Below are 22,844 nucleotides of genomic sequence, written 5' to 3'. Positions count from 1 at the left end.
GTTATCCAGTATGATAGCCTGAGTAATAACCACTGAAGATGCTTCAGTCCTAATCCTCAGGACCTGAGAATGTTCCTGTTTTTAGCAACAAAAAAAAAAAAGTTATGGATCCTGAGACAGGGAGATTATCTTGGACCACCTGGGTGGGTCTTTACCCAATCATAAGTGTCCAAGTAAGAGGGAGGCAGAGGGAGATTTGATTACTGGGAAATGAGGGTGTCATTGAGGACAGAGGCTGTGCTGCTGACTTTGAAGATTTAAGAGAGAGCTACAGGAAATGCAGTTCTAGAAGAAAGGCAAGGGAAAATACTCCAGAGGAAATAGGCCCTGCCTTGACTTCAGCCAGGTGTAGATGATTTCAGACTTCTGACCTCCAAGACATTAAAAGAGTAAAAATGTGTTGTTTTAAGTCATCAGTTACATCAGCCATAGGGAATTAATACAGCCAGTTAGTTTAACAATATTAAGTTAAATATGCCACATGCATAATGCCATTATAAAGCAAAAAAGAAATCAGCTACTTCTCTTGGCATTTCTACTTGCAGATTTTTATTTAACTTCTGCATTACTGCGTTTGTCACCTTATTCTTGGTTGATAAGCAGCAAAATTCCTAATGTTTAAGTATTATATTTATAGGACTTTGCTCATTACTCTTACTATAACACAATTATTTTACTACCTTGACTAAATTCCCTGATTTGGTTCCCATCCTCATTTTTTAGCTAAGATAAATAAAACTTGTAGTGATTCAACTTAATGATTTTTTAACTTCAAGATGGTTTTATTGCAGAATTAAATCTAGTTTGACTTAAATATTTTTGACTTTTGGTAAGTTTTTCAGGATATAACTCTGTCTTAGGTAAAGGAGTTACCATTGTCTGTATAAATATTGCCTATACTAGTGATTTCCTTAGAATGTTTTCAGGCCCCTGACCCAGGCTGACTTAGAAGAGAGAACTGCGCTCACATGGGGTAACCTATATATGCAACAAAAGCATGTCTTGTTTTGTAAATACAAGGCAAACATTCTGAACAGTGTACACCATTCTGTAGCATTGTCATTGTAATCCTGGTACTGGGGAGTACTTGTCAGGTTTCTGAATGTTCCATAACCCACCCCAGCACTCCTTGGAATGAGAATTTGCCACTGTTTCTTGCTTAGGTTACTGAAGACCCCTAAGATCTGCTGAGCCCCGCTGTTCTAGTAGCATAAGGAAGTCCTAGAAAAGAGAAATTGGGTTTTTGTGGCTTGCCTTTGATTGGCATTGCATTCATTGCTTTTTGTTAGAATGTGGTTTGTTCCTTGAGGCCAAGCATACATTTAGGTGTATGTGCACTACATAAGAATATATCAATAGTTATTGAACTCAAAGCAAAAGGATCTCTTTTCTAACTGTAGTGGTTCTTTGAAACCAGAATTATTTTCATTTCAACTGGTGAATTTCACAGGGAGAAGGTGGACATCTTATCATAATTAGACATAACGAAAAATAAAGGGACACATCTCAAAGTGGATGCGTACTTTATACTAGGATCAGGTACATCTGTGGATTTGTGTGTGTGTGTGTGTGTGTGTGTGTGTGTGCTAGGGATCGAACCCAGGATACTTAACCACTGAGTCACATCCCCAGCCCTTTTTGTATGTTTTATTTAGAGACAAGGTTTCACTAAGTTGCTTAGGGCCTCACTATGTTGCTGAGGCTAGCTTTGAATTCCTGATCCTCCTGCCTCAGCTTCCAGAGCTGCTACCACGCCCAGCAAATCTATGGATTTTTCCAGTGATTCCTAAATTTTAAAATTTTCTTTGATCATAAGTCCATGAGAATTTCTGTCAAGTGAGGTTTTTCTCTTCTTTTTCTTCTTTTTTTCTTTTTTTTAAACTCTTTTTCTCCCTCTACCTTTAAGTTTGATTTTCTTTAGCATATATCACAATTAAGGATTTGCAGTTGAAATTGAAAACTAGTCCTCCATTTTTGAAGTCACATGGTGAAATGAAATATAAGGAATAAAATTTTTCTGGAATTAATAAATAACTTTGTACTGGTGACTAAGTTCATAGTGGAGTGAAGTAAAGTATTTATGTATAGTGAGGAAAAGAATGTGAACATATATGAACATTTGGGATTTGTCAAATAGCTTCTTTGTTGATATATGTACGTGTGTGTGTGTGTATATACATATATATGTATATATATATATGAAATTTTCATGTGTTCTCTCTTTTACTTGGATCCACAGAAGTCCCCAAGTAAGAATAATGCCACTCACAACAAATAAGCAACTTGTGGAGCTCTTATTGTGACCCTAACAGAAGTTGTAAAGTAAACCCTTTGTGTACAGTTTGTTTTAATCATCAAAAAAAAAATTTGAGGCTATTATTTTTATTTCAAGATGAGGGAACCTGAGGCTTAAATTTGATAACTTGCCCAGGATGTGCACCCAAGGAATAAGAGAAGATTAAAACACAATGTGGGGCTGGGGTTGTGACTCAGTGGTAGATCGCTCACCTAGCATGTGTGAGGTCCTGGGTTCAATCCTCAGCACCACATAAAAATAAATAAATAAAATAAAGGTATTTTGTCCAACCACAACTAAAAAATATTTTAAAAAAGAAAAAAAAACACAAACATGTCTACCCTGATGCTGAATTCATTCCATTGTAGCACTGTTTTCCCAATCTCTGAAAGTAGTAAATTCCGGGTTGGACAACCAGGAAAAAACAACCTAGATCCTGAAGGTCAGAACAGTATAGTGACAGGGTTGCAGCCAGAATAGCCAAGAGCAAGAACCAGAGGAAGGGCACAGAGGGAGTTCAATCAGCTCTGTCTGATTAAAAACAGGGAACAGGGTGGTGCTGCCATCCAGAAATTGAGTGCAATAGCTGGACTCAGGGGAAAGAATAAATCACCAACTGAGATTTTAACAAAACACTGCCATAGCTGCTGACATTTTTTTTTCTTTGTTGGCCTTATAATTACAAAAGTAAAATATGCTTGCTGTATCAAAACATTCAGTAACACCAAATTATATAAATGTAAAGGTTCTCTTCCTTTACCCATTGACCAAAAATTTTCCTGTGCACCTACCCAACCTATAAAAATATATATACCTCTACAACTATATAGTTATTGGTTTGAGGACATTTTGCTATATTTTTAATTTTTTACCCTCCCCAAAATAAAGTGATATTATAATAGCATTCTGCAACTCTTTTTGTGTAATGATGGCATATCTGCATCTTTTATGTTAGTACTCTATTTCCCTATAGTAGCAATTTTATAAGAAGACATTATGTGTTAAAGAGGTCTATAAGGTCCTCATGGTTGATCAATTTTTACATGTTCTACTTTCTATAGCTATCAGACCCAAATTGCAGGGCAGTGTGTTTTTTGTTGGGTTGGCTTTTTAGGTGGTTAGCATTGTTTTTGTTTTTTGATAGTCCTTATGTGTGGATGGTGTTTCATCTTGACCTCTGTACTTTCCCAGGTCAGGGGCTCTCTGGTGGAAGGAAAATGCAACCAGATATGAGACACAGAGGAGAACAGGGATGTGTATGACTCCTGGAAAGGTTTAGCTTGGATTTTTAAAAATATTTTTTAAAACGTCAAAACAACTTTTACATGTTTCCTAATCTTCTCAGCCAAATATAAACTTCTAGAGCCAGGCCGGACCTTGAAAATCATTTCATCCTCTTGCTTTTGTTTACTTAGAAGCCCCAGAGAGCTAATCATATTTCCAAAGAAGGTCGCAGAGCTGATTTCTAAGAGGGCCAAGGCCAGAACCCAGATCTGGGTTTCAGACTTCCTGGAAGTGTGCTTTCTGTTGAAGTCCACAAGATTGTTAAGCCATTCTGCCCCACATGGTTCATAGAATTTTCAAGGTCCAGTGGATTTTATTTTAAAGTCAAAATAGACGTGTATGCCATAAACAGTTCTAAAAGAGGTAGTCCCCAGGGGCTCCTTGGCAACTGGTTCTGACTTCTTCTGCCCTGTGACATTGGGAAATGGCCCTAGTTTCTCTCAGCCTTCCTTTTCTTATCAGTGGAACAAAGATAAAACTGCCTACCTCAAAGGATTTTTGTGAGAGGGAGAACATTTATAACTGCATGCCAGGGTTCCTGTTTCCTTAGTCAGCTATAGTTGTTGTTAGAAGAAAGCTTTCAAGCTTTTTATAATTATCTTTTTGAAAATATTAACTCAGTTTTTTGACAAAAGTGTTAAATTAGTTTTATATTAAAAAAAGAAAATTCTTTAGCTGATGCGGTGGCACATTTCAGTAATCCCAGCAGCTCAGGAAGTTGAGGCAGGAGAATTGTGAGTACAAAGCCAGCCTTAGCAACAACGAGACCCTAAGCAACTCAGTGAGACCATGTCTCAAAATTTAATAAAATGAAAAAAGGGCTGTGGATATGGCTCAGTGGTTAAGCACCCTTGAGTTCAATCCCCATTACCAAAATTATTATTATCATTATCGTTATTATTATTTTTGAATACCTGTTAGTATTCAAGTAATATAAAATTTTTAAAGTACAAAAGAGAACACACTAAACAATAATCTTCTTAATCTGTTCCCCCCATCCCTGGTCCCAGCTAATAACTTCTTTTTTCTGGAAACTCACATTACCAGTTTTTTTTGTGTGTGTGTGTAGCCTTAAAAACATATCATATACATGTATTAATTGTTAAATTGTTTTCATCTGCACCTTTTCCTCAATGCCACAATCTGGCTGTGCACAATCAGGAGCCACTTGTCAAAAGAAACTAACTTTATTTTTAGAACCACACACGCCAAACAAAACAGCCTCTCAGGAAAAACCCTCAGAGCCTCAACTGCCACCACCGGCTTTCCACAAGCCTCTCTCTCCCCCCTACGCTTCTCCCCACCTCCCACAATCCTCCTGCTCTTGAGGCCGATTGGCTGGGTCACATGGGCGGACCCAAAAAAGTCCCCCAATGAGCAGCTCTGTGGTCTGAAAGGGCAGGGAAACAGCCCAATGAGCATCACCGCAGAGGAGCCAATCAGCTAGATGTTGCTGGGGCCGCTGTGAGCCAATCATCAGCCGGCAGCTGGAAGTTTGCTGGGGCCCCTTCGGCTGTGGCTCTCAACATCTCCCCCTCTCTGTTTAAACAACAAGCATGTGGCTTAGGGACTGTGCCTGCCTTAGGTTGTCCAATAGTACATATGGTTCTTAGGTTGGTACCATTGCAATTGGATCTTACCCGTCACTGACTACCGGTCCAGTATACAGCCACACCTGTGGAGAGGTCTTTGTACCAGCGGGGGGGGGGGGTGAGGTTCTTTGCCTCACCTCTGTTGGCCCCCGAATTTTAGCTGGACGATCATGACAAGCAGAAGGGAGGAAGATACACCAAGCCAATTGACGGCTCCTTTTGGAAAAATTGTACCACCAATGACATCATCAGCAAAAATACCCCAACACTACCACAAGTCGCTGCACCAACAGATAGTTCACAATGCATACAGGTGAGCTCACAATGTGTCCAGGCAAGTTCTGCAAGCAGTTCAGTGATGGCTATTGTAGAAGCTGTAGATTGGTTTTATCTTTGACTTCACCAGCACTGGGATGAAGATAGGAATTCTGGCAATAATGGCTAAAGAAAAAATTATGTAACATTACAGAAGGCACTAAAAGAAAACAATTTTCTTAACAATTTACATTATCTTTAAGAGAATTATTAAATATAATGAAAAGGAAAGGTGAAAGTAAACAAACAGATCTGTTAACCTTCTTTTTTGTTTACATATTAAAACAATCCTCAACAGTTGTTTACCCAATTTAAATTAAACCATATAAATCACGTGAAAAAACAAAATATTTGGATCCATTTTATCATGAGCGCTCATCATATATGATATATGGACATACATACATTCAAACATATAACACAAAACACAAGTGTGCACACATAATATAATACATACAACACATAACATTATAGTAAAGGCCTTATAACTTTTTACAGGTGAAATCTCCATTGCAATGTTTAAAAACTCTATAGTCAAAAAATAGAACTGATCAGCAAAACATTAACCTAGGTCTGTATGAGCTCAAAAAACAAAATAGAGCTTCATGATATGGCAAAGGGCAATAATAAAATAGATATTGAATAAAGCATCCTGGTTCTGTTGCAGATGTAAGAATAGTGTTAGGAGAATAAGATAAATGTATCCATAATAATGGACCTTCTTGCCAAAATACTCCTGTAGGAATATTTTTTGTTGGTAGTACAATAAATAATAAAGGCAAACTTATATCAATTCTATCCAAATGCATATTTTCCATATATGTTTCAATGATTTTTAATGCCTTTCTTGCTTCAGGCGTTAACATTTGGGGTGAATTTGGATCTGATGGACCTTTTAGGATATCAAATAAAGGTCCCAACTCTCCTGTTGGTATACCTAAATAAGGCCTTATCCAATTTATGTCTCCTAATAACTTTTGAAAGTCATTAAGTGATTTGAGTTGATCTACTCGTATTTGAATTTTTGGTGGACGGACCATGGTTGAGGATAATAGAACTCCTAAATAATTAATTGGAAAATTTAATTGTACTTTATCTATTGCTATCTCTAGATTATAATTTTTTAATAAGTTTGTAAGTGTGGCATAACATTCTAGCAATGTGTTTTTATCTTTGTGTGCTAATAATACATCATCCATATAGTGAAATATTTGTAGTTCAGGATTTTGATTTCTAAGTGGCTGGATTACTTTGTTAACATAAATTTGACACATAGTTGGGCTGTTAGCCATCCCTTGAGGGAGTACTTTCCATTCATATCTCTGATCAGGACCTTCATGATTCAGTGCAGGGATAGTAAATGCAAAACGTGGTAGCCCTTTTAGCAAGAGACTATCATCGCTCTAAATCAGGGTTGCCCAGTGGTGACAGGAGTGTTCTTTGTGTATGTTGTCCAGTAGAATAGTACTAGCACAAATCCACTGAGCTCTTGAAATGTGTTTCTTACAACTGAATTTTAGATTTTTATTTTACTTTAATTTAACAGCCATAGATGACTGGCTAATGGTTATCCATGGACCATGCAGTACTATGGCATGGTTTTCAGAAATACATGGTCTTTAAATTATAAAATTAAGGAAAGGGACATACCACTAATTTAATACTAAAAGATTCTATATTTCAATACATTTTAAATTATATGTGGCTAGTATATTTTCTTAAAAAAATCTAGAGTTTGAATCATTTCAATTATCTGTGGCTAGTATCGTTTCTTTTTAATCAAGAATCTGAATAAGGAGATGGGAGTTTATTTTTGAGAACATGCCGGTAATCAGAGAAAGCTGTGAAAAGGCATGTTTATAGGAGAGCAGATCTCAACCAAATCAGAACATGGACTCCATTTATTCATTCAAGAAGCATTAATTAAGTGACTGTGTGCCTTGTGTAGGCCCTGGGAGCACAGCATTAAGAGCAAATTCCTGTCCTCATAAAGCTTTCACTGTAAGCACTCACAAGAGCCTCATCACCTGGTGCCTTCTGTATTGCTTTCTAACAATGAGCACCGCACCCTAGGGAAGGGACCATCGCAAAGCTGCAGAGAGGATCTTGCTCAATGCCTGACCTTTGATTGCTGCCAGGGTCCCAAACTCATTTCCTTTAGTAAAGGAAAAAGTTTCAGAAGAAAAACAGTTTTCATTCAGCTACAATGATTTCTTCAGCATTATCACCTCCTTTACCTCTAAGTCGGTTTGCTAACTGTGGGCCGGGACACTAGTTGGGAGAAAATGAGGTCTGGTTGTATTAGAGGATACTAAGTGCCTTCACTATTTTAATGTAAAAAAGCTGGCAGATTCAAGAATAATAATAATGAAAAAAAGATCTTCAATATTCCATTATGGGAAGGCACATATAGAAAGTTCAGAATCATGGCTTCATTCTTCTGCACTTGGGGAAGGTCTGAGTGGTAACATTTCCCTTCTCTTCTGGCTTTCATTTATCTCCCTCAAACCATGATTATTTCTTAGATTCTGCACTGCACTTAAGTTTTATCCATTTTATTTTCCTACATTTTGAAAAATTTCTAGTGGGAACAGGTGTTACTTTTGTAATAATGAGTAATAAATAATATTGTAAAAAGTAGACAGGCAGGGAGGGAATGAAAGACTGACATGATCAGTGGGAGCAGAGATCAAGAAGAGAAGATGAATTTGATGAGGAGAGATTTAGGAGCTAGAACTGACAGGGCTTGGGTACAATAGTGGGAGGGGGTTGAATTTAAAACACTTGTTTTATGTAATTGTGATTTATTTTAAAGAAAGACAAGTGCAAATAATAAAGGTTTGGGTGGTTCTGTTTTTTTAGTTTTTTAACGTGTGCTTACCACAATCAAATCTTAAATGTCCATTAATAGTTTTTTCAATCACTTATCTGTAAGATGATTTGCCAAGTATTGTTTTTAGTTCACAATATAAATAAGTGTATATCCGATGTCATTTTAAAGGCTTACATGAAATAAGTGGAGTTTATTTTTCTGCAAGACCATTTTTCCTCCAGTTTACCTTAGTGATGACCAATTAGTGATTTACCCATTTAGTGATACAAATCCCTATTGTGAGGATTAATTACCACAGTAGATATTGGCTTGAAGAAACAAAAGAGAAGGGCTAGAGAACAAGCACTCTAAAGAGGAATGTTTGGAGATCATCAGCCATACCACATTTCTAGGTTGGCAGTTATTTATCCTTAGAAAAGTTGTCAAAAATACATTTCTATGCTGAGAATGAGGGATTTTACAGGTTTCCATAAATCCATCTGATTTCTAGTTGAGTTGTAAGATCAGAATTTTCTAGTTATATTGACAGCCTCCATAAAAAATAAATTCTCCCGCAGTACTCTAGACAATAGACGTAGATGATAATAGAATTTCTCATATATTAAATCATGTTCTCTTTTCTGTTAAACAAGTTTGGAATTGCTGTTTTTCTGGTCTTTTTTTTTTTTTCCTGAAGAAACAACTCTGTTTGGCTTTATGTGTTGACAATAATGTTCCATGTGGAAAAGGGAGAAAAATGAATAAAACAATGTATCCCATTTTGTTATTTCTCTGTGTGAAAATTAGTCTCTAATGAGATGTCCCCAAACAGTGCTCTGTTCATCGAAACACATGCCCTAGATCTGAGTGACTCTAATTATCATGAAGGCAGTGAAATGAGGACATTTCAATGAACCTAAAGTGGAAAAACTCAGAAGATTAAAAGGCAGCATATTTCAGGCTGCATAAAACTAATTTTCAACATCTATTTTCTCTCCTGGAAAAATCATTTTTGAATGGTGCAAAAAGGTTCATTTCAAGCATTTTTTTTTTTCAGCGAATGCATTGGAAAATAATATCAGCCCATCCGTAGCCATCATTTTGGAGAGAGACCAGCTCTCTGCAGAGACAAACCTCTCTGTATAAAAAAAATTATGTCTGTATATTAACTAGGCTAATGCACTTCAATTGAGTCTCATATAGTAATCCTGATCAGGAGAAAAATTGTTTTATTAGAGGCATTATCAGACCAAACTTTTATGAAGATCTACCTACTCTTTTTCCAGAAAAAAGAGTTTAAAATCAGATGATACAAAATGAAACCATATTTACTGAAACGGTCCCTCTTTATGAGTCTCTAATTTGTTTGGTTTGTGATTTTATTTAACAAGCAAACATAAAAAGATAGCTAATAACAAGCAAACATAAAAAATGTATTTATCTGTGACTTTTTTCCAACTGTCTTATCTCTTGAGCCATGTACTGATTTATTAGTCAGTGAAAAATATAAGAACTGCTTCTCAGTGTTCATTGTGTAACAGCCTACTTGAAATATCTTATTGGAATAGGGGGCCTTTGTCCCCAAAGCAGTGTGTGTCATGTACCTTACCATGCTTCGTTTTCATGTTAATATGTAATTGGGTTAGGGGATATTTTACTATTTGGGGTCTTATTTGTCTTCCATCATATGTTGAGATATATTATCTCAGCTAATCGTAATTTTAAAAAACTCTGCTGATACATAAGGAAATAATTGTCGTTTCTTTTAAAATATTTTTTTAGTTGTTGATGGACCTTTATTTTATTCATTTATTTATATGTGGTGCTGAGAATTGAACCCAGTGCCTCACACATGTGAGGCAAGTGCTCTACCACTGAGCCCCAGCCCCAGCCCAATTGTCATTTTTAATATGAGAAGACTGAGGCTAGAGGAGTTTGGTTTCTAGACTGAGTGTAGAGCTCTCTAATGGGTCCAGGCCTTAAGGAGAGACCTTTCTTGACTGTTGGAGGTATTTGTATAGTGTCACAGAGCAAAGCAGCAGAAGACCAAATATTACCTCTGTATTATCCTTCAGTTATGTCGGTTTTCTACCCATACTTTCCTCATCCATTGTCCAGATGCATAAAAAGACAAAGGATTGAAATAAGAGAAAGCAAATTGTGCCTAGATAATTTCTATCCACATGAAGAAATGTCCTCATTTAAAAAAAAAAAAAGTTGCGTGTAAGCAGAGTACCACAGGTATGAGAGTCCAAGACCCTTGTTCTAGAACAAAGAGTTTACACTTTGCTAAAGCATAGACGTTCTCAAAAAGGACCAGAAGCATAGAAGCAACACATGAAATAATTACAGAGTAATGCACCAACTGGAAATTATTTTTGAGTTATTGGATTTCAGTGAATTGTGACAAACTTTCTCTCATATGTCTTGGACTCAGAGGTAAAAAATTGAAAGCATCAAATATGTTTACTAAGGTATCAGCTATTAGTAGTAATTATCAGCTATTATTAGTAATCACAATGATAATTATATATTGTCATTATGGCATTTTCTATCTCAGGAAATTCTGTTCTTTCTTTAATACTCCTGTAATGACATGTGTAAAGGAAAAGAATTATTTAGATCTGAACCATTTCACATCTTGCCAAAACTTAATAGTGAACACGTGAGCCAATTATAAAGGACTTGTTTTACTTATGTGCTTGCCCAATAGTCCAAAGGTATCACGGAACACCAGAAGTGCCTTTTAAAAAACGTAACACACCAAATATGGCATTGTAGTAAGGGTACTATATATCTTGTTTAAAAAAAGATTACTCAACATTTAGTAGCCTATAGAGAATCTCATTTTTCCTAAGGCCTAGGAGATTACTGATACTCTTTTAAAAAATATTTTTATTAGTGGTTGGTGGAACTTTTTATTTTATTTGTGTATTTACATGTGTTGCTGAGAATCAAACCCAGTGCCTCACACATGCTAGGTATACGCTCTGCTACTGAGCTACAACCCCAGCCCTGACACTTTTATCATATATTGTGGATATAATTGAGGAAGGTCTGTAGGCCTCCACATAAGACGACATAAATGATGAGAAAATTTTGAAACCAAGAAAATGTAATTAAGAATATTACAGGCTGGGGATGTGGCTCAAGTGGTAACGTGCTCGCCTGCTATCATGGGGCGCTGGGTTCGATCCTCAGCACCATATAAAAAATAAAGATGTTGTATCTACCAAAAACTAAAAAATAAATATTAAAAAATTCTCTCTCTCTTTAAAAAAAAATATTATAAGGAATGTGTTTTCTGCATTAGTTAATTAGTTTTCAAAGCTTGACAACATGAAATTAATAGGATTCCTTCTAGCAAATCATGTCTCCATTGTTTTCGCCTTATTTCCCCCTTATTCTTAGATTGAAAAAGAAAAAGCAAGCCAAACAAAATGCGGAGACAGCCTCAGCTGTAGCCACAAGGACACATCCAGGGAAAGAAGATGCTAATGCAGTCATTTTGGAACCAGACAAGTGCAACATTGCTGTAGAAGAAGAGTATGTTACTGATGAGAAGAAAAAAAGAAAAAATAACCAGTTAAAAGAAATCAGACGTACAGAACTGAAGAGATATTATAGTATTGGTAAGTATTGGTAGCTCTACTGCAGTATTTTCATTTTAAAAATCTGTAATTGTTTTTAGAAGACTAATTTATAAGTGAATCATCATAACAATAATATCCATTTATGAGCAGCTACCACATGCCTCAGGCTCTTCTTTATATATGTAACATCTTATATAAATGAATAGTAAAGAAATAATGTTATGTTTCATTCAACTTTGCATTCCTAGCATCTAGCATAGTGCCTAATACATATCATATGCTAATAAACATTTATCTAATGAGTGGTTATTCTCCCTGTAGGAGAAATGTTTATTATTTTTCTTAATGTGTATAGGCATATCCATGAAAGAAGCACCTGCAATTTTTGACATCAGTTAAACAAGAGAATAGGGAGGACATATGACTTAATATTTGTCAATTGAAAAAAATGCCTGGGCATTTTAGTTAAAGGGAAGCTTAGAAAAAGTCCACAGTGTTATATAGTTTCTCAGAATAGCTGTTACATTTGAAACTGCATAAGCAATGACGGCATATTTATCTTTACTCAAATCATTCAGCTTCCTCTATTGTTTTGTCATATGTAAGCATGGAATAGTTTCCAAAGAGAATGCAAAGAAAGGGTACCCAGAGTCAGAACTTGTTATGGCATACAGGTTACAGCATGCTCAAATTACTAGGCAAAGGGGAAGAAAACTGAAGGAGGCATCTGAGAACACATTACAAATGCAGCATATAAGACATGTCTTATAGAAGAGTAAGGGAGCTTGTTCCAGAGGGCCATCCACTTGGTCCCCATTAATACCAGAATAACAGTATCTATGCTTCATGTGACTTTCTTACTGTGCTCCTCAAAGATAAAATGTACTGCCATCAAGGTAGTAATAAGTGCTGCATTGCTGTCTTTGTTCTGATAGGGATAGATGAAAAATTTGCAGCTAAGAGCATGTGGTTTGCAGCATTACAGTGGGCCAAGATAATTATGTGAAATAAAACTCAGCTAAATGGGTGCTTTTAATCTCAACCTGTGAGTATACTATATAAACTGTCAACATATTGAAGGAGACTCCTATAGAATTAATAAACTTCCTCTTAAAATTAAATTGATATTATCCCTTATATCCAACAAGAGGAAAAGAATGAATAAAAATTGCCTTCTACATCTTGTTTTGCCCATGATTTCTTGCTGTGTTAGAATAGTTTTTTAATGTGGTATACTGTTATAATATCACTGAGACTTAAACAATACCTTTGTCTTTACCTGACTAACTCTACCTGACTGACAGAATCATGGCTCAGTCACCTGTGCGTCTGGGAAGCCCTCTCTGTCCCTGTCCAGCTTAGATTTCCACTTTTTCCCCATGGATTTGTCTGATTCTGTGTTTGCAGGCTAGAGTGACTCGGGCCTTGTAGTATCTGCAGGTGCTCTTTAAATGTGCATTGAATAGAAGAATAAGTTCATAGAAGAGCAATACCTGTTTTTATTTGTTTATGTTTTATGAACATTCTGAAAGATATAGGTAACAATGTAGTCATCAGCCAAAATGGTGTGATTTTATTTGGCAGCAATTAATAAGGAGATGCCATTAGAGCATGTCCTCTTCTCTCAGGAATGACAAGAACAACTGGTTTGGAGGTTTGGGACTTTTCCTCATGAGTGTAGAGTGCTTAGATCAAACCTCTGTCTGGGCCACTGAATTCCAGGGCTTCTTGGCCCTTTCCGTATCTGCCTGCAGATGACAAACTCAGGTCTTAGCAGGTTTGCTTGACCTCACAGCATCTGACCCAGGCTTATGGCTTAGATTCCTATCCCAGGATATCATTCTGTACCACTAGGTGGAGCATCAGACCTCAAGTTAAAGGTCACTCTGGTTCCAATTGACTGCAGCTTTTGGTGGCTGTAGTCTAGGGAGGAGAAGAGACATGAAAATGGGAAGATCGGTTGCCTGCCAAGGATGTAGACTTCACTTTGTCATTAGTGGAGAGCTGGAGGACTCTATTCTCTCTGATGAATCTGAGCTGAGAAGGCAGATGGAAGGGGGGCAGAGACTGGGCCCACTGAGGACAGGTTTTTCTTAGGGAAATATCAGTGTGTGCTGTGCAGTTAAGTGAGTGAGAGTCAAGAACTAACAAATTAGGAAACTCAAGGAGGAGGAAGGAGGATGATGAATTTATGTTTGAAGCTGTTTTTGAGGTACCAAGTGGATTTGTCTAGAGGGGTCTAGATTGCAGTTGAAAGACCTATAAATTGCAGGTGTTAGGTGAATTCATATCTGTAAATAAAGTGCTCCACGGAACACACAGAGAGTCAAAACAAGAAGTTCATGGACAATAAATGATAATGTGTATATTTAAAAAGAGTAGGATACATAACAAAACATTGATAGTAGTTTTCTCTGAGTACAGAAGTTCCAAGGGAGTTTGTTTTCTTTTTGCATATTAAATATTTTATAATTATTTTAAATGTTAATAATCATAAAATACAGAGAACTGAATAATATAATAGAGTAAATGCAAGGGCTTTGCAAAAAGAACATTAGAGAAAGTTCTGTGAGTGAGATATAAGAGGGTGATTACTTTTTGTAGGTATCCAGTCTACCTCTATGGTATTACCTGCCTGATCTAAAGAAGTCTGTCTTGACAAAAGTTATGTTTTAACTTGTTGAATTAGATTTATCTGTGCCTCACTTAAGCCTTAGGCCATAACTCATTGCTCTCTCTTGACACTAGAACAAAGAAGTTAAGATACTGAAGAATGGTGTGGAAAGATAGAGTCACTGGAATCGCCTCATTATAACAACATGATGCTGATGCTATAAATGTTTTGTTTCAGTTTTGAGAGCGGACTAGGGAAAAGGAAGTGAAGTAATTACACTGAGGCAGATGACATCAGATCGATCTAGATCCAGCACCTTTCTTTCATGGTGCTTGACACACAGTAGGCATCAAAAAAAAAAAAAAGCTTCTGGAACAAGTGAACTCAGCACTTCCATGCTTTCATTTGTATTTGTTCATGTATAGGACTCCTTTTTTCATTTATTCAACAATTCTTAAAGAATAAGAATTGTTCAATAACAACTTATCATAATAAATTTTTCAAAAGTAGCTATTAAGTTGAATGTGATACAAGTATATTAGAATATTCCTAAATGTATCAAAAGATAAACTCAACTGTTACAACAACAAAACATATGGAAGTAGCATGAAAATTATATGCCAAGAAACTTTTATATTAAACAAATGCTTATTCCTGAATCTTAGAATAGTATACTTCTGTGCTTCTAAGAACATGGAATAGGGATAGAATGTTACAAATGCATATGATATTTCACTGTAGGTAAGTTCTTCATCTGAAACATAGTTATGAAGATGTAAGATTCCAAAGAGATGGAGGAATTTTATAAATGAGGGAAGCAAGCTCTATTGGAATAAAATATATTATGATTATGTAATATATTAATATAAAAAGGATAATGCCAAGAATCCTGGAGAGTATAGTAGGAATTTTAGGAGAATTGTACTTGGGAAGACATTATATCAAACACAAAGGACAGTTTTGTGATTAACACGGTCAAATATTTGTTTAAGGAGAAGTTTGCAGGATGCATAATGAATTTAACTTGTTGATAACTAATCTGTATTGTCTGTATTAATCATCTCAAATCTGCGATAACTAATCTGTATTGTCTGTATTAATCATCTCAAATCTGCTTTTATTCCTGAATTCAAAAGAACCTTGACAAGAAAAACAGAGACAGTAAAAAAACAAATGGAATCTTCTATTTTCTCTTCTATAGATTTTTGGTGTCCATGACAAAATGAACGTAAACAACTACTAAGTTATCTTCCACAGTGGCAACCTTGACACATTTCCATACACAAACTACTTTTTCTAAGGATTTCTAAAATCCATACATGTGAAAAGTTTACATCCATCATTTGCCTTTTGTTTCATATATCAAGTTAAGAAAGCCAAGATTATGTTATTTTGATAAATTAATTTCTAAACACAAATAGGTCAAGCCATAAATATAGAATGATATTGCTCTTCTATTCAGAAGTAATGATTATTCTGGGACTTCAGAGCTCAAAGAATCAAAGAATGCAGGATTAAAAAGAACTATCATGTGAAAAGAACCTAATGAGGGGGCTGAGTGTGGCTCCGTGGTAGAATTGTGCTTGCCATCCGGAGGTCCTGGGTTCAGTCTCCAGGACCAAAACCAAAAATAAAACAAAAACACCAATCCTAACTAATATTTTTCTATTCAAGCAGGATGGGTTTAAGGGATTTAGGTTTAAAATAAGTTGAAATTATTTGGATGGAAAAAATCAGCCCTGTGCTTCGTGGGACCATCAAGGAAATCATATTAAAGTTTTTGTGACATTTAATTAAAGTTTTGTGTGAGACAAGGAGAATGCTTTCAGGAGCTGAAATTTATGCCTGAGTATAGGAATTAAAAGAGCTCACCATATTTAGGGTAGAATTAAAACTCAGTGCTTGGGTACACAGTAGCAAATATTTATAGATCATAGATAAGTAGTAAAAAATAAATAAAAAATAAGTCTTGAAAAAGTTACTTATAGAGGAGTAAAGGAGGAGTTAGGCAGAGAACACAAGGGCCATGACATCTAGTTCAAAGCTGTAAGTGAAAGTTGTTTTTCAGGCTTAAAGACAAGACATTCTTAGACAAATGAAACCCCAGGAAATGTACCTGTTGTGTCATAGATTTCCCGAAACAAATTTACTGGGAGGGAGAGAGATTATCTGTGACATGTCAAAATCTAGGCCTTAAAGATGAAAAAGTCATGAATTAGTGATTAGCTTTGCATTTAATTAAATGTACAATTAAAAACATGAATAAAATTAAATACATAAAATTTCACATACATAACCATTGTAATATGCTCATGTGCATGAATGTAAAAAGGCATCATAATTCTTAAAACCCAAGATCTAACACCTCCCATTTATGTGGCAATTTACTTTTTTTTTTTTTTTACAATTCTCAGATTGATAATTAGAAAATTTTAAGAAATAAAAGTGGAAAGAAAGCAAAAAGTAAGAATCTTGAATACGAGGAAATTGAGTTTTCCATATCGCATTACCATATGGCATACTCTCCTGCTCCACAGTCTTTATAAATATGTTGTAACCAATTTCTTCATTCCATATTCCAAGCAGTTAATGAGCAGACCCAGGGAGAAAAGTAAAGTTTCTATTCCGTGATACTTATAAGTTACTGAAGTCTTCAGCAGGGGATTCTGGACCTCTCTTGGGCTTCAGTGGCCTATTGTTGCTTTTTCTTCTTGCAGGTACTGTTTTCAACATCATCACTCTTGGTGTTTCCATCTATCTGTTTGCAAAAACTGCCCTATGTTAAAAAGTTCAAAATATCATGCTGGGTCTGGGGCTCAGTGGCAGAGCGCTTGCCTAGCATGTTTGAGGCACTGGGTTCGTTCCATCCTTAGCACCACATAAAAAGCTAAACAAATAAAGGCATACTGTCCATCTACAACTATAAAAAAAATAAATTTTAAAAAAAGCTCAAAATATCAACAGTGTGGTATCCTTGTTCTATAGAAAAATTGTTCTGAAGGGAAAAAGGGATTTAGAGGCTAAAGTTACATTTTTATACAAACAAGGGGGTATGGATGCCTACAAGGAAGTAGCTTGTGAAATAAGCATCCCTGAGCAAACCTAGCTGTGATCATGCTGACTTTGGCTCAAGGAAACTCCTTCGCAGTCCCTACCCCTGTCGTTTCACAGTCCCAGTACTCCCATTAACACAGTATATTGTAACCTGTTCTTGTCATTGTTGGAACAGGAGTGTGATGACTGAATGTCTTAAAAGCCCTGCTCCACTCTGAATGGTCTTGAGCTGGGATTAGTCCCATTATAAGAAAAATGGTCTGCATCATGCAAGTGTCATTCCCTGATTCCTGTATTGTGCTTACCATAACTTGTATTATGAAAAATTTCACTGCAACAGAATACCCCAAAATGTTGGACAACAGCTTATGACCAGTGATTTTTAAGTGTTGTAAAATCAAATTAGAAATGATCAGAGCAGAGTACATGGAAAAATAAAACACCTGACTCTGTCTTAGTCTGTTTGGCTGCTATAGCAAAATATCATAGACTGGGTGGCTTATAAACCACAGATAGATCTCATATTCTGGAGGCTAGAAATTTCAAGATCAAGGCACTGGCAAATTCAGAGCCTGGTGTGAGCCCATTTCCTCAGAGTCTGCCATTTTAGTCTTGTTGTCACCTCACATGGGGAAGTGGCAAGAGGTCTGTCTCTCTTGAGGTTCTCTGATAAGGACACTAATCTCATTTATGAGAGTTCTGTCTGAACTAATCACCTCACAAACTTTCCATCTCCTATTACCATGTCCTTGACCAGGAGGATTTGAACATGTGAATTTGGGGAACATAAATATTCAAACTACAAAGATATTGATGATGGGAGAATAATGTGGCTGAATCTTTTTGGAGGGCAATTTGGTCATTTTTATCAAGAGTGGTACTTTTTGCGTATCCTTTGACCCTACAATTTTGCCTGCAGAAGTTCACCTAAGGAAACAATTTTTTTGTTTCCTTATTGTTGAGCATATTAGAAGATTTAACTACAATGACCATCATTACATTTTTTTTTTTAAAAAGTAGCAGGATAATAAAAATAACAAATGACAGAGTAGATTACAATGTGTCATCTTAAAATGATGTAGGAAAATACTTAATGACATGTAAGTTCTTCACAAAACATTATTATAATAGAACAGTAGATTGGCCATATTTATAGATCATCATTACAATTTTATTTTAAAAACTTACCTACCTACATTTACAATGGAGTCTGGAGAGCTGCTGGAAGTATATTTACCAGAAAATAAACAGTGGTTCTCTGAACGGAGGTATTTTCTTCTTTTTGTTCATCTGTATTTAAAAATGATTGCTATGGTCTGAATTTGTATACCACCCCCAATTCATCTACTGAAATCATCATCCCCAAGGTAATGATATTAGGTGGTGAGGTTTTGGGGGAGGTCATTATATCCTGAAAGTGAAACCCTTATGAATAAGACCTCATTGTCCCTTCCACCATGCGAGGACACAGTGAGCATGTGCCATCTCTGAACCAGGAGAGGATTTTTACCAGACTCTAAATTTGTCAGCACCTTGATCTTGGACTTTCCAGTCTCCAAAACTATGAGAAATAAATATTTGTTGTTTATGATATTTTATATTTTATAAAATACCATTTTCTGATATGCTTATAGCAGCCCAAATGAACTAAGACCATGATTCTGCATAGTTTTGATTTAGGTAGAATTGGCTTTTTATATTTCCTATATTTTCTTCTAAAGTATAAATTTACAAATTGAGTCCTTGTTTCATTTATAAAAAAGAAATGAGCTTTTGAAAGGTGCAAAAGAGTAGGAAAGTGGGGAGAAGCAACCTCATGGGGAAGAGCAGAAAGAACCTATTTTGGAGGAGTATTCCCTATGGACGAGATGCCTTATTTCATTATTTAACTTACGACTCACCGTGGTCTACTACAGGAAGTAATAGCCTGTTTTTACAAGTGCTGAGAAGCTGAGTTGTTTGCCAAAGTCCACGATGGGTCAGCATGGAGCAGGGATTCATACCTACTCTCTTCTGCATGAAAATCCCAGATCAACTCTGGGAGTAAAATAAGGTCAAAATTAAATAAAACTTTAGTGTCTCCTCAATTTTCCCAGGAACACTGTTATTTCTTAATACAGAAGAACAAAGTAATTATAGAGTTTCTTTTACCCCTGAGCTATAATTTGAATGAATAGACAAAAACTTCAGGGGATTAACTACCACCCTTACTACTGCTGGGATTGATTATTAGACCTGGGCACATATGTAGTTACACTCCAAATGCCCACTGATTTTTATGGGTGATATAAACTGAATGCTGACCAAACAATCAAAAGTCACCTGTGTCTTCCTTTACTCAGTTGACAGTCACCTGGATTAGTCATTCATTCCACATGTACGTGAGGCCTACTCCGTGCAGGTCCTATTAAATTCTGAGGTGAAGCATTTCCTGAAGTAGACAACTTCCCTGCCCTTGAGGCACATGCATTATAGAGTTTTGGTTATGACATACTCATGTTAGTAAAATATTAACAATATTAAATAATATCAAATACTACTAACAAATTTTTAAAACATATTTCTTGTGACATGCTTGGAGGAAGGGAAGTGTCACATACTCCCTGACATCTGTCAGAGGATAAAATATAGAATTATTTCTTCCTTGACACATTTTTTTTTCCCACTGTAACAGTTTGTGACTTAGATTTTCCAGAAGGTACTCTTAAGATGCTAAACAGCATTGAACATTTTAATTGTGCTTTTTACATTCAAGCCAGTAATTAAGAAGTGTGTGTCACCAATAAAGACCAAATTATTTCTTTAAGCAAGTAAGTTTTCTTCAAAGTTATTTGTAACTTTATTTTTTATTTTTAAATCTTTTAAAGGAATCAGAATCTCATTCTGTTGCCCAGGCTGACCCCAACCTCCTAGGCTCAAGTGATCCCCCTGCCTCAGTTTTCTGAGTAGCTGGGACTCTTTATTAAATCCTGAATCTATCTGCATGGATTCGAGAGTGATAGAAATTTTCTCAAATCTCAGCCAATGTTTACCTAATCCCATTTAATAATAATCTTTAATGTTCTTTGAGTCCTTGCTTCTCTCAGTGCAAATTCCTTTTCCTGAATTGGCTCATCTATTTCTTATAGTAACCCTTTGTGGGAGTCCAATACCATCCCCATTTTATACACTAGGAAATTGTCTTCAATGAAGTAAAGTCACTTACACAAGTTTGCATGGTGATTAAGGGTCAGGCTTCAATGCTTTTGCTATTTGCCCAATAACGAGCCAGCCCACTAACCTGAAGTTACAGGGTTTTATGGAAAAAGCCAATTTTTTTCTCACTGATTTATAATGGTTCTTTTGTTTTACCTTAATTCTTGTTTTTTAGTCATGTTGCTGCAATGGTTTTCTTGTTGTGGCTTTTACATCAGTAGAATGTTCCTACCATCATTTCTCTTTTAAACATAATTTTGGATAGTCATATGTATATATGCTTCTAGATAAACCTGGTTGTCAATTTGGCAAGTGTACCTTCACCAAAACAATTTTATTTTTTTAAATGACACTTAATATAAACATTGATTTGAAGAGAAAATGAAATCTTATAAGATGAGATTTCCTGTATAAGAGCATTATGTCTCTGCCTTTACCCAAGCTTCCACTTATATACCTCAATAAAGCTTTTTATTTTTATTTTTGGTACTGGGATTGAACCCAGGGGAACTCAACTACTAAAGCACATCCCCAGCCCAATATTTTTGTTGTTGTTATTTTGAGACAGGGTCTCACCAAGTTGCTTAGGGCCTAGCAAGTTTCTGAGACTGGCTTTGAACTTGCAATCCTCCTGTCTCAGCCTTTGGTGCTGCTGGGATTACAGGTGTGCACCACTGTAACCAGCAGGCTTTTTAATTTTATACATATACATGATGTGTGTGTGTGTGTGTGTGTGTGTGTGTGTATGTAGAGAGAGAAAGTTAATTGTATTTATCCCTTGATATCTTATAGCTGAATACCACTATGCATGAGACTTCCATCACATTAAAAAGAATCATATCTGACCCCTTTAATGAGCAAGTTTTATGAATTTTTGACATTTTTATAATAATATTGGTTCTTCTGGTAGACAATTCATCTACTAATAATAAAGTTTTTCTTTCTTTCTTTTCAGTATTTAAAACTCTTTTATCTGTTGCTTTAAATGGATATTTCAGGGCAAAGCCAAGTATAAACTATGAAAGTACAAATTCTTATCTTGATACTGGTTAGTGTTTTACTTTTTTTTTTTTTGGCAGTGCTAGGGATAGAACTCAGGGCCATGTGCATGCTAGGCGGGCATTCTCCTACTGAGTCACACCCATGGCTTGTTATTTTATTATTATTTTCTTAATATTTGTTTTTGGTTTCTGATATAAGAACTTTAGGAGGGCTTTATTTCTTAAGAGACCATTTACAAACACTCAGGTCCCTGAAATGTTTTTCTCCAAATTATAGCCAATGTTCACCCAACCTCATTTAATAATTAATAATTTAATAATCAACAGTTCCAGTTGTTGCCTCACAATGTTGTGAAAAGTGCCCTTCCTATGAGGGGCAGGGATTACCTCTTTCTCTTTGGGGTTTCCAAGCTGTCTCCATGGTGTTTATGGTGTCTCTGAATTTATCTCCATTACCGATTTTGCTTTATGACTTTAAATACTTCTGACTTGGCCTCACATGATGTTAGGCTAGCCTCTATATTGAATTTGGTGGGATTGTAGATACCATGTCCAGAAAGCCTTAAGAGCTTCACAGGAATCGCTCTTAGGCCCTTGTCTTCCACAGCACAACGCGAGAGCAAAAGAAGTGAGGTGGAGCTTGCCAGTGCTTGGGGAGAGTTCTCCCCCTGCACCCGTGGAATCTCTTCTATAGAGCTGGAGGGCAAGGGCCTCACAGAAACTTTTTTGTTTAGGCAGAACTTAGTAATCAGACAGCTACTGCAGACCTGGAGGTGATGTCATAGAGTCATTCAGTTTTCATTCCTGTGAAGAAATTGCTTTTTTTTTTTTTTTTTTTTTGGTATTGGAGATTGAACTTGGGCTCTAGACCACTGAGCCACATCCCCAGATCTATTTTGTATTTTATTTAGAGACAGGGTCTCACTGAGTTGTTTAATGCCTCACCTTTGTTGAGGCTGGTTTTGAACTCATCATCCTCCTGCCTCTGCCTCCCAAGCCACTGGGATTACAGGCATGGGCCACTGTGCCCAGCTAGGAAATTTCTTTTGATATCTCTTTAGGGTTTCATTACTTTCTGAGAAGGATAT

General features: G+C 36.1%; 1 protein-coding gene across 5 annotated transcripts in view; it reads left to right on the top strand.

Moving 5' to 3' along the window:
• The window catches only part of Ncoa7 (nuclear receptor coactivator 7), a 144,013-nt gene that overhangs the window by 57,592 nt on the left and 63,577 nt on the right, over positions 1–22,844 (top strand). For 4 of the 5 annotated variants that reach the window (XM_071613058.1, XM_071613059.1, XM_027947379.2 and 1 more), the window contains exon 3: positions 11,711–11,931. In XM_071613058.1, coding sequence (XP_071469159.1) covers positions 11,711–11,931 — 221 coding nt within the window. Of the gene's footprint in view, positions 1–11,710; positions 11,932–22,844 lie in introns of those variants that run through there. The other variant, XM_071613060.1, reaches the window with a different exon arrangement.

Source organism: Marmota flaviventris, chromosome 6 (assembly GCF_047511675.1).
Source record: "Marmota flaviventris isolate mMarFla1 chromosome 6, mMarFla1.hap1, whole genome shotgun sequence".
Taxonomy (NCBI): domain Eukaryota; kingdom Metazoa; phylum Chordata; class Mammalia; order Rodentia; family Sciuridae; genus Marmota; species Marmota flaviventris.
Note: the sequence above shows the minus strand (reverse complement) of the source record. Positions and strands in the feature narration are given on the sequence as shown.